The sequence below is a fragment of the Macrotis lagotis genome, chromosome 2 (assembly GCF_037893015.1).
Source record: "Macrotis lagotis isolate mMagLag1 chromosome 2, bilby.v1.9.chrom.fasta, whole genome shotgun sequence".
Taxonomy (NCBI): domain Eukaryota; kingdom Metazoa; phylum Chordata; class Mammalia; order Peramelemorphia; family Peramelidae; genus Macrotis; species Macrotis lagotis.
In genome coordinates this window covers 184,615,618-184,633,953 of record NC_133659.1, presented here as the reverse complement: position 1 = coordinate 184,633,953, position 18,336 = coordinate 184,615,618, and the positions used below count along the sequence as shown (strand labels likewise).

Here is an 18,336-nt window from a genome sequence, read left to right as displayed (position 1 = left end):
AGCCCTCTAGCTGCCACTATGATATCTATCAAGTATAAATCATATATCATGTCATACTACATCATATTGACAATATTGCACTATATTGCATCATATGATATTATACCATGTTATATAGTATTAAAAAGAAACCAAAGTCCTCCAGTTATTTAGTGAGGTCCTTTACTTCCCAGAAGATGAAATGACAATGCCATGGGATTGAGTACAATATGATTGGATGAGATAGGTAAGATCCGCAGCTAGGCATAATGGATCAGTTCTGGGCTTGGTGTGGAAGACCTGCCTCGGACACCTCCTTGTTGTGTAACCCGGGCGAGTCACCCCAACTGTTCCTCCACCTGAGTTTGCCCTTTCTGGGGTCGGCCAACCCGGCTGAGTGCCAGGCCCGGCGGAGGTGCCCGGTTTTAAGGCCGTAAGAAGCCACGCGGACTTCTTAGCTTCGAGACCCTGGGCAAGTCGCTGAACCTCTTCTGGCCTCAAGTTTCCTCCCCAGTAAGATGGGGGTAATTCCAACAGTCTCTACCTGCCAGGGCTACTTTGAGGATCCAGCGCCATATCTGGAAAGGGCTCAGCACAGTGGCCCGCACCCAGTATTAGCACATGACGGAGGGGCGGCTGGAGGACCCGGGTTCCAATCCGGCCTAGCTGCGCGGCCCTGGGCAAGCCGCTTAGCCCCTGCCTAGCAAACAGCACAACCACCGCCAAAACTCCAGAACGGGGCGCCGCCTGAGGCACGGGGGGCGCGGCCCTTGACTGTATTTACACCCGCAGCCGGCGTCCTGAGTCCGTCCGCACCATCTGCCCGGGCCAGCCCCTCGCTCGAGGCTGCCGGCGCTCCGGGAGCAGCCTGCGCCGGATCCCACTGCCCGGGGCCCCCGCGCCCAGGCCGCCTCTCCGGGGCCGGCGGCGGACCCAGCCGCCCCGAGGGCCGCGCCGGGGCACGGCCTCAGTGCGCAGCCGCCGGGAGGGGCGGGGCTGGCGCTGGCCACGCCCCGTGGGCGGGGCTCGCCGGGTCCTGCCCCCTCCCCGGCTCCGCTCGCTCCCGCGCGGCTGACATCGTTCTGCCTCTCTCGCTCGCGCCCGCTCCCCCGCGCGCCCCCGCGTCCAGGCTGCAGGCTTCTGAAGCGCGCGGCGGCGGCGGCGGCGCGCGGCTGGGGGAGGGGGAAGGGGAGGAGGAGGCGGGGGGGCCGGGGCCGCCGCCGCCGCCGCCGCCGCCGCCGGGACAGGAAGATGGTGGCGAGCGCGCGGGTGCAGAAGCTGGTGCGGCGCTACAAGCTGGCGATCGCCACGGCGCTGGCCATCCTGCTGCTGCAGGGCCTGGTGGTGTGGAGCTTCAGCGGCCTGGAGGAGGAGGAGCCCGGGGAGGTGAGGCCCGGCCCGGGGGGCTGCCCAGGCCAGCCGCCGGGGGAGGGGGCCGGGGGCGCCGCGCCAGGAGCGGGACTCGAACCCGGGGCTGGGGCTGCCGGGGCCGGGAGCAGCGCCGCCCGGGCCGGGAGGGAGCCGGCGCCGCGCGGGTGGGGAGGGGTCTGGGGAGGGGGCCTAGGGCAGGGGGGAGGGGAGGCCGCGGACGCAGGCAGGGGGGCCCTGCGGGCAGTGAAGGTCAAGGGGAGGCGGGGGGGGGCGGGCTGGGGGGCGCTCCGAAAGGCCAAACTTTTAGAAGTTGGGACTGGAGGAAAGCAGCCGGGGCGGGGGGCGCTGCCCCTACTTCGGGACCCCCCCCCCCGGCCCGGCCCCCCACGAAGCGCCGCAGGGGCCAGGGCAGCAGACTGGAAGAAGCGGGGCGCGGGGCAAGCCGGGACTCCAGGGGCCGTGGATGGGGAGGGTCGCTTCTCAGGGGCTCCGTCTCTGCTTCTGTGGGGGAGCCAGAGGAACGGGGAGGCCAGGGAGCGAGCACTGTGCCTCCCACAGACCCGGAGAAGGCGTCTCTATCTGGGGCCACCCCGGGAGAATCTGGGGATCTGGTCTTCCTCCCAGAACAGAGAGAGGAGCGCCTCCTTTTCAACCTTGGAAGGAGTTAGGGGTCTAGGAAAGGGCCCAGAGACTGGCTCAGGAGGTGGGGGCAGCTCGCCCATTCCCCAGCATCTTGCCCAATAGGGCCCCCACTCAGAGCCAAGAGCAAAGAGTGTATGCAGAGGCACTGGTGACCTACCCAGCCCTTCTTGATTTGGGAGGAGCCCAGATCGGATAATCCTTCCCATCCTCTCCCAACTCCAGCTTTTAATTTCACATGAAACTTTAATTTTAGCCAGACACATAATGGTCCTAGTCAGACTTCATTCTGCTCTGGCATCAGGCAGGGGCAGAAGAGCCAGTCCTAGTTAAAGGAGTGTGTGTGTTCGTAGAAGAAGTAGTCAGAGTCAGTGTGGTCTCAAAGGCTGCTCCTTCGGGGATCCACGACTTCCCCATCACCCCCCACAGCTGGGCTGTGGTCTTCATTTCCACCTCAAAGCTCAAGCAGAAAGGGACAGTCAAGATATTTCTGTCCCAGGTCTCTGGAGGGACCCTGTAGGTTTTAAGACTGTAAACTGCTGTTGGGTCCCCAGTCACGCTGATTGCTTGGGAAGGGTTACCTTACTGTTCCCAATTAATCCCACCCTCCACCCCCCCAAAAAAATTCCTCTCAATCTTCCCAGGGTAAAAAGAAAAGAAAGAAAGGAAGAAAAAAGAAAACTAGTTGTGAATCTTACTCATACAGATTTACAGATCACAGAATATCAGAGCTGGAAAGGACCTCGCAGATTATCTAGTGTAACCACTTTATTTTACAAGGAAAACTAAAACTCACAGATGTCTTGATCTAGATTTCTTTTCAGGACCAGGATAAAGAACACAGACATTTCTTTTGCTTGTCTTGCAGTGGGGCAGTGGTAGAAGCCCTGGGGACAGATGCTACACATACCCACTTTGTTGTCTCTGAATAGCTTGGGGAGTTCTCTATTCTCAACTGGGGGTGGGGGTAGCAGGTCTCATACACAAATCCCCATCCTCTCCTACCTGTGGGTGGAAAGCTGAGGTGTCACAGTCTAGTGACACATAGTTCCTCTTTCTTCTCCACAGCTGAGCTCTGTGAAAAGCAGAGAATGAAGGTTAAGAAAATGATGTCCCATCCATCAGAAGTCAGAGCCCTGAGGTTTCCCTGTTGTCTCTGAGGCTAGGTACATACTAGTAAGGAAGCAGGAGTATCCAAGACAGTTTAACACAGCCAGATTAGAAGGACAGTTACTCCCTCTCCCCTCCAGTGGATTCTTTGGTTGGCTTTAAGCTTGCTGAGGTGATGAGCTTACAAGAGACTATGGGGTCTGTTGTTCAAGACTCTTCTCTGGGTCAAGAGAGTGGGGAGCTTTCATCACACCTGTGTGTTCTCATAGCTGGCAGAGAGATGACCCAATAGTGGGAGAGTTCTCCCAGAAAAACCAGGGGAGGAAATACCATTTAGTGGGACCCGGGGGAGGGGGGCAATGAGGAGGACAGGGCCTCTCGCCTTAAAAGTGGTTTTTTCTCAGATCCCCCAAGCTCACTGTCCCAGGGGTCTCCAGGCTTTTCCTCTCCCCCACTTTCCCCTGGGCTTGTCCTTTCTGGGGTCAGCCAACTCTGCTGCAGTGCCAGGCCCAGCAGAGATGCCTATTTTCCTCACCACATCCTGCCCCCTGGCCACAGCACTGCCTGGCCTGTTGCCTTGTTTTCTGCCCTCCTCCTTCCTCCCTCTCCATTCTCTCCCCTTCAGCTGTAGTGTCTCTGACAACAACAGCATCCACCCTGGAGAGACCACAGGCTGCACCCTCCCTCTCCATTCCCACTTGCCTGCACCTGGGAATGTCTTTTCATACCTACCATGTGGCACAAAATGAGGATAAACCTAGTTTATGGGGAGTCTTTTAATCTCTAACTTTTCCTGGAGAATACTCTTCCTTAACAGGCATAGAACTAAAGAGGGTTCACTGTTAAACCATCCTTCCCCTCCCTGCAGGCTCTGCTCCTGCCTGGAGCCCCTAGCCTATAATGGGAACCTGCCAAGGGAGAAGATAACAGAGGAGTGTGAAAGCTTTATTTGTCTATTCCCGGGGGACATGGACATCCTTAGGCCAGGGCTCCTGTCCTGGGCCAGTCTCCTCTGACTCCCTCCTACTTTTAAGGGTCCTGTCTGTGGTAGCACTTGAAAATTGGGGGTTGGAGGGAGGGAAGAAAAGAACCTACTTGGTTATCCAGCAAAACAGAGAGAGAAGCAGAGGCAGAAAAAGTTCAAATGTATTAATATAGCTGAAAGAGTCAGCCCAGAATCTAGCTAAGGAATCCTGAGGAGGTTTGGGGGAAGGGAACTAAGTTCAGGGAATCAGGAAAAAGCAAAGGGCAAGGTCCAAGACTCCCTTAAATCCTGCTGTACAACCAACTATTTCCTCTTTTGCCACAGTGATGAGCAGGAGGGAAGAGGGAGCTCGTAGGATGTCAAGAGCAGAAAGAAAATCCAATTTAGACATATTTCTATAACATTTTATATTTTACAGTGTATCTTCCTCAAAGCAGGTCTCTGTACCATTCCTGTTTACAGTTGAGGAACCTGAGGTTCGGAGTAGTTAAGTGACTTATCCAAGGTCACATAAGAATAAGTAGCAGAGTCAGGACTCTTGACTTTCAAGTACATTAGTCCAGTGTCTCTCCTGAGGTCCTGTGCTATATTGCTTTCCCCAACCATGTGACCTGTCCTTAAAGAAGCTTTTGTAGACCAAAGGCTTATTTGTAAATGGCTTTGAAGAATTGTCTACGAGCCAGGCAGTGCTGGACTGGGAACCAGGAAGCTTAGGTTCTTGATCCAGCTAGATAGTGGACTTTTGTAAAATTATTTTTCCAGGTTTCTCTTTTCTGTAAAATGGATCAGCCCTCCCCTGTTTCAAAAAAGTGATTTTCTTTTTCCAGACCTAGCTCTTGACCCTTAGCATAACACTGAGTAGGTGACCAGGCTGATTCATTCATGTATTTATTTGTAGAAGGGAAGACAGAGGAAGCCGCGGCCACCAGATCCAGGCGAGGGCTCTAAAGACAGAGATAGCTCTGCTGGGCGACGGGGGAATGCCGGCCGGAGGCACGGGCGCTGGAAGGGCCGAGTGGATAGCCCCGGGGTGTTGGTGGCCAAGGTGGTGAGAGCCGTGACGGGCAAGCACAGGTTTAGCCGCCGGGTACCCCCTGCCCCACCCCGAGAGCCCCTCGGCCGCCAGAACCTGAGTACTGGGGGTGCAGGAGAGGTGCTGCCTGGGGCAGGTGTTGCTGGTGCCTTCCAGCAAGGTGACACAGGCAGCGTGGAGGGTGCTCCCCAGCCCACAGAGAATGGCTTCACCCCCAAGTGTGAGATCACAGGCAAGGATGCCCTGTCTGCCTTGGCCCGGGCCAACACCAGGCAGTGTCAGCAGGAGATCGCCAACGTGGTGTGTCTGCACCAAGCAGGGAATCTCATGCCCAAGGTTGTGCCCCGACACTGCCAGCTGTCTGGTGAGGCTCCATAGCATTGAGTAGAACTTTTCTCTGTCCCCCCCAACTTTTAACTTGGGATATATGTACACCCAACTCTTTGATTTTTGGGAGCAGTAAACACTATCCCTGCTTGGGAGGGTTGGTGGATACCAAGCTGGGGGATTCAATGGGGTTAAATAAGCTGCCCATAAAGGGAGCCCCACTGCTGCCCTCGAAGGGAGGAGTGGGGCCAAGGTACCTGTTCTTTGTATCCCTTCTGACCTCCCACCCCCTCTGCCCAGGAAAGGTGAGCCCCATGATTCAATGGGATGAGAGCAGGGTGCAGTTACCCCCTGGCAGACCCACAGTGCGAATTGCTTACATGCTGGTGGTTCATGGTCGTGCTATCCGGCAACTCAAGCGTCTCCTCAAGGCTGTTTACCATGAGCGACACTTTTTCTATATCCATGTAGACAAGGTACCTTTAGGGGTGGGACTCAATGCAGGGAGAGGGATGTGGGAAGTGTGGCTGACAGGGAAGAGAAAGGGGAACAAGAGGGAGGGGGTGCCTAGCCAGGGAGAGACCAGGGATCTTTAGCTATTTCTGACCAGTGGGAACAGAAGAGAAGCCAAGAGGCTTTTTGAGCCACAGGTAAGCTCTCTTTCTTTTTCCTAGCGCTCAAACTACCTGCACCGAGAGGTGGTTGCTCTAGCCCATCACTATGCCAACGTGCAGGTGACCCCCTGGCGCATGGGCACCATCTGGGGTGGCGCAAGCCTCTTGAAGATGTATCTGCGCAGCATGCAGGACTTGCTGGAGGCACCTGGCTGGACGTGGGACTTCTTCATAAACCTCAGTGCTACCGACTACCCCACTAGGTAAGAGGAACTCAACCTCCTTAAGGGAGAGATTGGCCTCAAGCTGTTGGGAGCTTGGCTGTCTGCTGGGGCAGGGTCAGTGACTCTCCCAAGTAGGGAGGACAGGGATTTTAGGGAGCACAGTAAGTGAACATGAGAGGTCTTTGAGGAAATAAGATAAAGCCTAAAGCCTTCAGATCAAGGGTTCTTAACCTGAGATTAAAAATTTTTTTCCTTTCTCCTTCCCCGGTATTGTGATAACAGCATTTTACTATAATTAGTTTCCTTTGTACTCCTATGTATTTGTTTTTAGGCCTTTACACACATTGTTCTAAGAAGGGTTCTCTAGGCTTCATCATCATGAAACAAAAGAAAAGGTGAAGAACCTAGCTTTACACCACTGGCCAAAAACAAGAATATCCTTCTCCTCCCCTCCCCAGCAGAGAGTTACAAGGCCATAGATTTAGAGCTGGAAGGATCTTAGTGGACATCTTATCCAACTTCCTCCTTTTACAAAGGAGGATTATAAAGGGGCAGCTAGGTGGCACAGTGGATAGAGCACCAGGCCTGGACTCAGGAGTTCCTGAGTTCAAATTCAACCTCAGACACTAGCTATGTGACCCTGGGCAAGTCATTTAACCATGATTGCCCCCCCCAAAAAAAATTATTTAAAAATAAAATAAATGAGGGTTACCTTTTTAGACTTGCCTCAGGCTTCACAAGATGCTAATTTCCAAAGCTAAGATTTGAGTCAAAGTCTTCAGACTCCAAATCTAATGCTTTTTTTACTATATTTCTATATTACTCTATATTACTATATTTTCTACTATATTTCTACTATCTTAGCTTACAACCAGTAAATTGGCAAAGATGTTTTTTTAAAAAATACTAAAGTTTTGGGCAACTAGGTGGCATAGTGGTTAGAAGGACCTAAGTTCAAATTTGAGCTCAAATATTTAATACTTAGCAGTGTGGCCTTGGACAAGTCTCACCCCAAAAAAACCCCTAAAATTCTGTGGTAGTAAATTGAATTTTCTATAGAGAAACTAGCACCTGATTACACTTATGTTGGAGCTGTAAATTGGCAGAATCTTTTTGGAAATCAATAAGGTATTATCTAATTAGTAGTTAAAAAGCTATTTATGTCTTTTAACCCAGGTCTCCCTTTATTGGGCTTTGACTTTAGACTGTTACATATGAGGGGAAAGACCTATGTGTGAACAGTTTTCCTAGTAGCATCATTTGTTATAGCAAAAAACTGGAAGAATTCTCACATCTCTAGTAATTCAGGAATGGCTGAACAAACTGTAGTGTGCATAGAGAATGATTTATATGTATTATCCTACCACTTAACAAATGAGAAAAATATAAAGAAATATGAGAAGACAAAGTGACTCAGAATGAAAAAGAAGACTCCAAATAACATTTGTTGTTCAGTCATGTTTAGTCTTTTATGACCCCCACTTGAGGTTTTCTTAGCAAAGATGTGATGTGGTTTGCCATTTCCTTCTTCAACTCATTTTACAGATGAGGTAAACAGGGTTAATGACTTGCCCAGGGTCACATATCTAATAGTCTGAGGTCATTTTTGAACTCAGGATTTCCTGACTCCAGGCCCAGCACTCTATCACTAAACCACCTAGCTGCCAAATAATATTAGACACACTGATTATAACTGCATAAGTAATTGTCATTAAATAAACAATTAAATAATAACAATAAAAGCTAGTAAAAATATTCAGAAGGAAAATAATTCAGAAATCCATAAAGGAAATAGGAATTTTCTATGTAAAGTTAATATACAATTTTAATCAAATTTGTTTTAAAAAGGAAGGAGAAAAAAGGAAAGGGTATATTGGAGAGAAAAAGGACAGAGAAGGGATTAGGAAATATTTTGGGGGATGGAAGGAAAATTGGGGACCAAAGCTGCTTTAGGACCTGGGCCTCTGGGTACCTTCCTCCCTCTTAACTCATCTGTTTCCTACCACAGGACCAATGATGAACTTGTGTCATTCCTGTCCAAATACCATGATAAGAACTTCCTCAAGTCTCATGGGCGGGACAACTCAAGGTGAAGATAAGTGATGTGTTACTTTAAAGGCAAGAAGAGGCATGGGTTGCCCAGAGGGATCCTCATCACACCATGCCTTGAAAATAGAGAGATTGAATCATTGGCCACTAATCCAAGTTTAAAACTTCTGGCCAATTACATTGTGTCTTGAAGCCCATAAAACAACTGATTGGGGTTGGGGCAGGCAACCCTCGAGTCCCTTTCCTACCCTCTGCTTTAGAATTTTCTCCCACTCATCCTGCCCCAGTTACCACCAGCCAGATGTTGTCTCTGTGTGAATCCTTCTGGGCTCCTCGTCCCTAGGTTCATCAAGAAACAGGGCCTAGATCGGCTTTTTCATGAATGTGACTCCCACATGTGGCGTCTGGGAGAACGACAGATCCCAGAGGGCATTGTCGTGGATGGTGGCTCAGACTGGTTTGCCCTGACTCGCAGCTTTGTTGAGTATGTGGTCTACACAGATGACCCCCTTGTGGCTCAGCTGCGCCAGTTCTATACCTACACACTTTTACCAGCTGAGGTGGGTGATAAGTCTGTGAAATAATCTGGGAGAGTGGGAGTAGCTGACAGGGACCATGAAGAAGGAGGAGAGTGATCAGAAGGGGCTGGGCACATGGCACCTGAGGAGGGGGCTGACATCTCCCTTGCACCTCCCCACAGTCCTTCTTCCATACTGTGCTGGAGAACAGCCCCACCTGCAACACACTCGTGGATAACAACCTACGCGTCACCAACTGGAACCGTAAGCTAGGCTGCAAGTGTCAGTACAAGCACATCGTGGATTGGTGTGGCTGCTCCCCCAATGACTTCAAGCCCCAGGACTTCCTTCGGCTACAGGTGCTGCCCCTGCCCACCTAGGGCAGTTGAGTTTGTTGTCCCTGGGTGCCCTTTCAAGTCCTGGCCCTGAGGGGGCAGGGGACCTTCATTCTCCAACAGGGTGAGGAGGGAGGGAGATAGGACACTTGGCCAGAGGTGGAGGGAGTATAAGAATAACAATTGACTTCATCCCCACTGCCCACCTCCTGTGGTTTCACTACTGTAGGGAGGGGCTTTTACCAAAGCAGGTTGGAGCTCGGGCACCTTTCCTGCACCTTGCTATCTTATAAAGTTGCTCAGAACCAGAAGGTTAAGTGATTTACCTAGAGTCACATAGGTGTATGAGAAGAGAACTTGAATCCAGATCCTCCTGGGTTCAGAATCTACTCTGTATCCCTGCTGACCCTAATATATTACTTAGGAGCAGCCAGGTGGCTCAGTGGAGTCAGAAAAACCTGAATGCAAATCCTGCTTCAGATACTAACTTTGTGATCTTCATCTACAAAAGGAGAATAATTGTAGTGTCTGCTGCAGGGTTGAAATGAGGGCCGAATAAGATATTTGAAACACTTTGCAAATCTAAAATCAATGTAGTTATTAACTTAAGGTTTAAAAAGCACTTTGCATAGATTCTCTCATGTAGCCTTCCAGAATTTTTATTCCCATTTTAGTAATAATGAGAGGCAGCAAGATGTAGAAGATAGGGAGCTGGTTCAGGACCTTTTCTCTGACATATCCTGGTCAGGTGATCCTGGGCCCAGGCCCAAGCCTTTCAGAGTTCAGGCCACCTTATTTGATTCTTAAATTCCAGAGAAGGTGCTGTTGACCTGCATTAATAGAAGGGAGTTTCCTTACCTGTGAGTTCTCTATACCAGTGAACTACAGACCCAACCTCTGTTCTGTATTTAGTAATAGTAGCTGACATTTATTTTATTCTTTGGGCAACTAAGTTGTGCAGTGGGTAAAATGCAAGACTTGGAGTCAGGAAAAACATCTTCCTAAGTTCAAATTCATTCTCAGACACTTATTTTAGATTTGTGACTCTGGGCAAGTCACTTGTTTGCCGTTAGTTTTGTCATCTATAAAATGAGCTGGAGGAGGAAATGGCAAACCATTCCAATATCTCTGCCAAGAAAACCCCAAGTGGAGTCATCAAGATTTGGAAATGACTGAAAAATGATTGAACAACAACATTTTATACTTTAAAGTTTGCAGTTTGTGAAGGTGCCGAGATCATCTCAAAACAACAGCCCTGTGGGGTAGATAGTACAGATATTAAAATTATTCCCACTTTACAGATAAGTAAGCTGAGGTTCAAGGATGTTAAGTGACCCCTCTATGGTTAACATAATATGTGAGGTTACCCCAGAGATTGCTTGATTCTTAAATCTAACATTTTACCATTACCAAGCCACCTCTAAGACCCAAAGAATATCAGAGCTGAAAGGGAACCTCATTTTACAAATGATGAAATATTTTACCAAGAAGGGAAAGCAATCATGATAGGCTTAGGGCTATGACCTGGCAATACAAAGAAAGGTAAAAATAGATCTGCCCTCAAGTTGCTTACAGTCTAATGGAAATGACTTGAACAAGGTCAACAACTAAATAAAATCCACAGTTTTCTATCTCCAGCCTAGTGCTCTTAGCACCATGCACCATGCTGTCTTCTAGGAACATGCAGTGGATCAATGGTAGATCAGGCAAGACCTGATCTCCTGGTACCTTTTGAACCTTGTCTCACTTATGCATTCAACATAGCTTTAATGACTGACCTTTGATCCTCACAACTGTGGGATGGGCACATGAGGGAGATGGAATCCCACAGGGAAATAGGATATAAAAAATGAAGCTACTCCTGAGTTACCAAGAGGCAATAAGGAGATGGAGCCGAAGCCATGTTCAAGAAGACTCCCTGCACACTTAACTGGATGACTCTAGGCTAGTCACTTTGGCTGGAGGGGTGCCATTTTTTAAATGAGAGGTTTGGATTTCTTGACCTCCAACCTTTCCAGTTCTGAATCTAGCCAGGATCTTACTCCTGGTTCCTTGACCTTTAGTAATCATGATGCATGGGATGCAGGTAGAACCCAGAGATCTCTTTGCATCATGGGTGATGTGTGGTCTCTTATCTCTTTGCAATCCCAACGACTGTCTTGCACTCTTTATACTCCAGCAACTCTCCAGACCTACCTTCTTTGCCCGAAAATTTGAATCAACTGTGAACCAAGAAGTACTGGAAATCTTGGACTCTCACCTTTATGGTAGTTACCCTCCCAACACGCCAGCCCTCAAAGCATACTGGGAAAATGCCCATGACATTGCCGATGGCCTGAGTGGGCTCAGCGACGTCATCCTCACTGCCTACACAGCTTTTTCTCGCCTTGGCCTACGCCATGCTGCCACTGTAGCACCTCCAACTAACCAACTCTGCAGGTGGGAGATACCATCCCCCTCCCCTTGCTAAGATCAATCATCCCCCCTTCTCCCCTGTTCTGATCCCACTCTGTGTAGAGTTCCATAGACTAAGGTCTAAAGAAGGATATGGAAACATGGTCCCTGCCATTGGGGGGATCCCTTTTTGATGGGGGAAGATGCTATCCCTGTCTTTAGGGAGCTTTTATTATGATGTGGGGCATAATCCAGCCTATATTTCCAGAGTTCCAGTTCTAGTGGGGTAGAAGGAACACTTAGATGGGACGGGGTTAAAAAAAGGGGGGAAAGCACTTGGGAAAAAACTATACAAATGAGAATTTATGCTGTAGAGAAGTAAAAGTTGGAGTGAACATAGGGTGGGACTCTAGGATGATCCTTTCTAGAATTTCCATTCCTGCCTGTTTCTGTTGACAAGTGTCTTTATTTCTCCCTCCTCCTCCCCTACATCCATCATAGGTTTGAGCCTAAGGGCTTCCCATCCAGTGTCCACCTGTATTTCTATGATGACCGTTTCCAGGGCTACTTGTTGACCCAGATGGTGCAGCCTGTGGCCTCCGGGCCTGAAGAAACATTGGAGATGTGGCTGATGCCTCGGGGGGCCCTGAAGTTGACAGAACACAATGGTCAGGCCAACCGGCTGCAGAACCTGGAGGTGGGATGGGGGCCCTCATTCCTTTGCCCCCATGCCCCTGCTCCAATACTGCAGTCACGGGTGTCCTTTGGTCCAGAGGGGTGTGACAGCCTAATATTCCTCCTCCTTGTCTCTGGGATCTGGTCTAGGTTAAGTGAGGGATGGAGAGAGAAGCCCTTGGGTCTCAAAAGCTCCATTTTGACTCCCTTACTGAGCACCTACTGTACATCAAACACTGAGCACTAGTGATATGCGGAGACAAAAATAAAATGGTCACTGCCTTAAGGACCATACATTCTAGTAAGCCAGACTGCAGAATCCTGGCAGCTTAAGTTTCTGTCTCTCACTCTGCTCAGGAGTGCATTCTTCTCCCCATTCATGCAGAGCAGTTGAGAAAAAAACTTCCTTAGTGATCATGCATTCAGACCTCCTCATTTTATGGACATAGAGGAGGGAAAATGTCACAGTGATGCTATGCCTCTCCCCTTCCTGTCCATGCTCCTGCAAAGGGTACCACCAGCATCTTCTCCAAATGCTTCCCTCCTCACAGGTAGGCACAGAGTGGGACCCCAAGGAGCGTCTCTTCCGGAACTTTGGGGGGCTTTTGGGGCCTTTGGATGAGCCAGTGGCTATGCAACGTTGGGCCCGTGGCCCCAACCTCACAGCCACTGTGGTTTGGATCGACCCCACCTTTGTGGTGGCCACCTCCTATGACATTACAGTAGATTCTGAAGCTGAGGTCACTCAGTACAAGCCCCCTCTGAGCCGGCCCCTGCGACCTGGGGCCTGGACCGTCCGCCTGCTGCAGTTCTGGGAACCACTGGGTGAAACCCGCTTCCTGGTGTTGCCCCTGACTTTCAACCGAAAACTACCTCTCAGGAAAGGTAATGAATGATGCTGTAGCCTCAGGGTCAGTCAGAAAGGGGAGGGCCAAGTTGGTGTACCTGACAGCTAATCAGATTTCAGCCCTTCAGAGTCTCAAACAACTATCTTCCACAAAGTGGTCAGTGTCCTTGGGCACATCAGTTTGTTGAACCTATTTTCCTAAACAGAAATTGAGATGTGTAAGTGGGCAAAGAATATTCCTTTTGCAAGGCCTGATTAAAAGGCCACTTTTCTTGATATTAGAATTGCCCCATGGAAATGAAGAACTCCATTGCCATCAGTGTAAGTACATTCTTCTCAGTCCCACACCCCTGGTGCCATGCTTTCTCTTTCCTCTCTCTTTTCTCTCCTCTCTCCTCTGCCCTTTCTCACTCTGTCTGTGTCTCCCCGCCCTTTCCTCTCCCATTTCTCTCATTCTCTCCTTTCTTTCTCTCTCTCCCCTCTTACCTTTCCCTTTCTTTCTCTCCCCTCTCTTTCTCTCTCTTCTTCTCCTCTGTTTTCTCTTAGAACATGGATAAAAAGAGAGAAAGTTGGATCCTAAAGCTAGAAGGGGACTTCAGAGGCCATCGCAGTCCACCTCCCTCAATTTTACTGATGAGAAAATTCGATCTTAGGGAAATGAATTGATTTGTCCAAGGTCACACAGGTAGTAAGCACTAGCATGGGGATTTGAACTCAGGGCCTTTGACTGCAGGCTCAGGGTTCTTCCCAGTTTACTGAATGACCTCCTAGATCACACTGAGGGAAAAGGAGCAGGATGATAATGATAATTCCTTGCATTTAGGAGAGCCCTATTAGGCTGATCTACTATCTCACTATCCTAAAATAAGTGGAGCAGGGATTATAATCCCTGTTTTATGGGGCAAAGTCCTAGAGGTGATAAATGATAAGCCTGTGGTCACACAGCAAGTGGCCTTCTAGGGGTGAAGTTGGGAGTAGAGGATCCTGATTCCTCAGCCCAGACTGGTCTTTCTTGACTCTGATTCTCCAAGAGAGTGAGGAATATTGATTCTGTGTCTTTTCTGTACTTATTCTAGATGATGGGAGCTGGCTGCATGCTGGGCCCCCCCACAATGAGTACATGGAACAGAGTTTCCAGGGCCTGAGTGGAATCTTGAACCTTCCCCGGCCAGAGCAGGCAGAAGAGGCTTCTCGAAGACACTCAGAATTGACTGGCCCTGCCCTGGAGGACTGGACAGATAGCACTTTAGGCAGCTTCTGGTCAGTGGCAGGGCTGTGTGCTACAGGACCTTCAGTATGTCCCAACTTGGAGCCCTGCAGCCAGACCAGCTGGAGTTCCTTCTCTCCTGACCCCAAGTCAGAGCTTGGTCCTATCAAAGCTGATGGCCGGCTGAGGTAGCGGGACTAGCAGTGGAACCTAGGGAAAACCCTGGGGTATTGCACCTTAGAAACTCCATAGAGAAAGAGGTGATAGAGGGACTATGCTCTCCCATGAGCTAACAATTGGGGTCTAACCCGTGTCCCATCTCCTCTCCATTCCTTGGCTGGAGTGAGCCCCAACATCAAACAGCAGGTGAATACTGATGGGCTACTTATTGGACAGATCCGAGCTGGAGGCTGGAGAAGAGTGAAGAAAATCAGGATTCATTAGTTACTGAGCCAATGCTATTCCTGTGGCCTCTTTGATTTCTCTAAATTCTATTTTTTGTTTTAAGTTGGCTTATGGAGAGGGTCTGAGGACAGGAAAAGGAGAGAGGAGCAATGTGCAATAAAGTCTCAAGCAGCCCCAGGAAGATATGGTGCCCCTCGGACCTGAAAAACAGGTTGGCTACTTCAAGGGGATACCTGAGAGAGCTCGGGTCCCCTTACTGTCTGCCCCAGAAGCATGGGCCAGTAGAGCAGAGGTTGCTGCTAGTCTTGTCAAAGGAAAACAAAAGCAAAAACTCATATCTAAAGAGCTAGTAGATAGCTGGTAGTCATCTGTGAAGCCGGGCATTGGATGGGCCAGAGGCCAGAGAGGTGAAACAAGAAGAGGTGTTCAGGGCTCCTGAGTCTCATGGTTTGTTCTGTCCCCTTTATGTGAACTGGGGGCTGACAGATTAGATTCTGCCAATCAGGGAGTGTGAGGGGTCCTGGCCACCAAGTGGTCCCTATGGTGGAAAGAGTGAACTAAAGAAAGAAAGAAAAGCAAAGACTGCCCTCTCAGGTTGTTCTTTCAAAGAAACCAGAGCAGCCGTGGACCTGGAGTGCCGTGTAAAATCTGAAATATGCAACAGCAAAAATATATCTCTTCCATCTCTAAAATGGTTCCTAGCCTGCTTCCTGGAGTGGGGGGCTCTGGCTGAGTATTCTAGCAGGTCCACTGCAAACCCCTTCCCAGCCTCTGACCCTCCCCTCAGGAGCACCAGGCTCCACTGCTCTTCCCCCTCTTCCTATCTTGATTGCCATAGCCTCTGCTCCTCTCATAACCCATACAAAGCTGCCTCTCTTCTCCATCTGTCCTCCCCCCTACCATATTAGCTTAGGAGCTCCTTCACACAGATGTTAGGGGCATCACATCTGGGCTCCCTTGACTTCAGGGAGAGGGCAATTTTCAATTTGTCTGAATTTATTTTCTTAGGGGTGAGCCCTTGGAAATTAGATAATAGGCTTAGCTCTTTTGGCACTAGGAAGACTCATGGACAGTTTTAGTGGCTGTTCTCATCCTGGCTGGCCCTCCTGTCCTTTAATGTCACTTACACCAAAGTGTAATTTGTCATGGGGTTACCTTCCTGTGGGGTATTTGCATTTTATACTTATCCCTAATTGTGGGATAAAAATTAATAGTATTTATGTAGGCTTTAAGTCTTACAATATTATCTCATTTGATACAATATCCCTGGGAAGTAGGTGCTAACTTTACTGTTGAAGAAACTGAAGTTGAGAAGAGATTAATAACTTGCCTAGAGTCAGACAATAAGTGTGGCAAAATTCAAACTCTGGTCTTTGTAACCTTTAATAGCTCTTACACCATTTCCTATATTATCACCTACTAGTTTTTAACTAGGGATTGGAAGATTCTAAAAACCCTCTTTTTTGTTGCATTAAGGTAAGAAGGAAGGGAAAAGAATTTTAAATAAATAAATTTGGTTTGTTTGGGCTTTTTTTGGGGGGTGGGTGAAGTGTTAACTACACTTCAAGTCCATTTAGTCTAGGACAGAATGTGAAACGAAGCAGCAGCAGCAGCTATCTTGGCAGATTTGGAGTGTTGGGGAAGGTCTAGAGAAGGGAACCTAGTTACTCAGAGCTAAAAGACGCCACAGAGGCCATCTAGTCAGACTATACAGTTGTGGAAATCTAGATCCAAAAAAGTTAAATGACTTTTCCAAGGTCACCTAGGGAAGTAAGTGCCTCAGAAAAGGGGGAAAGGGAAGATATAATGTTCATCCTGTTACTAGAAGCCAGTATCCTGGAGCAGGTCCCATGACAGTAGTGGGGCTTAGGTGAAAGGTAATGAAGGCCCCTTTGGGAAGGCCTCAGTTCTGCCAGAACCCAGACAAGGTGACCAGTGAGGGTGGGTGGGCAGGTCTAACTGAATAATTTGCATGGCCAGAAGAGGGCGCCCCTAACTCGGAGCTTGCCGCACAACTCTTTGGGGATGACTCAGAAAATGGAAGAGATTCTGTCCAAGATTCCTTTAGATTTAGAGACAACTTTGTGATCTGTTAGGATGTTATTTTTTGAATTGTAAAGACAGCATGATATTTTTTTAAATGAGTCTTGGCTTTGTTACAGTCAAAAACAAAACTTTGGTTCCCAGTTCACTTAAATATTTTCCAAGGACCAGCCAAGCTGGGAGAGGGCAGGGTGAGGAAAGAAATCAGGGAGAATTCACCACTGATAGTATGCTGATTTTGGATTGAGTTCTTTGTTCAGGGTAACCAATGAAACAGCATGTGTGGTATATATGTTTACAAATCCAATGGCAATTAGTGTTTATATATTACATTTACTATTTCCTTACAACAACTGGGAGACAGGTACTATTGCTATCATTTTATAAATGAGGGAACTGAGGCTGAGAGCAATCCATCCAGGGTTGTACAGTGTAGATTTGAATATGGCCTCAAATCCCCTTATCCCCTATCCATCCACTGAGCCACAGGTAATTCAATTGTGTAAATATGTGTGAATAGAGATAGAGACAGTGGGAAGATGGCCAACTTGGGGTGAAGGAAGCAATCACATGACATTTATGAAATCCCAAATGTGTGGGGGACGAGGTTAGGTTCTGGGGATAGAAATGAGACCTGTTTCTACTCTTGAGTTTACAATTTGTAGAAATAGCCAGTCTACGTAGAAGATATTAATATGTATTTTATATATTTAAAATATAAATTTACATATTATAAAGAAGAATTTGGGCAGCAGCTGGGAAGGGCTGAGGGAAGTAGATCAGGAAGCCCCCCCCCCCCCCCCCGCAAATCTGGCGTTTGAACTAAGCTCTAAAGGAGGCTACAAATTTTCAAAAGGCAAAAATGAGAAGGGAATATGTCCTGGGGATGTGGTAAAAATGAGAGAAATTTATTGAAGGTCCAAAAATGAAGGATGGAATGAAATACTGCCAAAAGGGTACTTAGGAGTATATGGAGAAGAGGAATAAGCTTGGAAAGGTGGGTTGAGGCCAGATGGTGAAGGCTTTCAATACCAAAAGAAAAGTTTTTACATTTGATCCTAAGGATAGCTGAGCTATCAGCTTCCTGATTGTATTTTTGGAAAATCACTTTGGCAGCTATATAGAGTATGGATTGGTGAAGGGGGAGAATAGAGGCAGAGAGACCAATAAAGCTATTTTCACTTAGTTCCATTGAGAGATAAGTTCTGGGTTGTGTCATCTCCGACATACACTAATTGTGTTGTCCTGATCAAGTCCCTTGATTTCTCTGTACCTCCAAGCTAGGTGCTGAGGATACAAAGACAAGAAGCAACAAAAAGCCTTTCATAACATGGCCCCTTCCTGCCATTCCAGTCTCCTTATACCTTTTTCCCTTTCCATGTAAGCTGTCTTCCAGTTTCCTTGTTCTTCATCTCTCAGGACACTCTTATAAACCAGACTGAACATTTTTCTCTGGTTGTTGCCCATGCCTGGAATTCATACATGTTTTCTCCCCTCTCTCTTTCTCCTTTCCTCCTCCTCTCCCTCTCCACTTTTATTCTTTCTATAACTATTCTCTCTCTCTCTCTCTCTCTCTCTCTC

The 18,336-nt window shown here is 48.5% G+C and overlaps 1 protein-coding gene and 1 long non-coding RNA gene across 3 annotated transcripts in view; one reads left to right on the top strand and one right to left on the bottom strand.

Moving 5' to 3' along the window:
* Positions 1–3,431, bottom strand: part of LOC141513691 (uncharacterized) — an 18,185-nt gene extending 14,754 nt beyond the window's left edge. Inside the window, exons 1-3 of one of the 2 annotated variants that reach the window (XR_012475865.1) lie at positions 3,164–3,397; positions 2,995–3,064; positions 2,213–2,449 (exon numbers count right to left, since the gene is read on the bottom strand). This is a non-coding gene — a long non-coding RNA (uncharacterized LOC141513691). Of the gene's footprint in view, positions 1–2,212; positions 2,450–2,994; positions 3,065–3,163 lie in introns of those variants that run through there. The other variant, XR_012475866.1, reaches the window with a different exon arrangement.
* Positions 1,215–18,336, top strand: XYLT2 (xylosyltransferase 2). The gene is made up of 11 exons (XM_074223760.1): positions 1,215–1,365; positions 4,983–5,481; positions 5,745–5,920; positions 6,119–6,321; positions 8,291–8,371; positions 8,675–8,891; positions 9,032–9,208; positions 11,364–11,623; positions 12,080–12,275; positions 12,805–13,138; positions 14,177–18,336. The coding sequence occupies exons 1-11, from the start codon at positions 1,231–1,233 to the stop codon at positions 14,497–14,499; spliced, it is 2,601 nt and encodes an 866-aa protein (XP_074079861.1). The 5' UTR covers positions 1,215–1,230; the 3' UTR covers positions 14,500–18,336.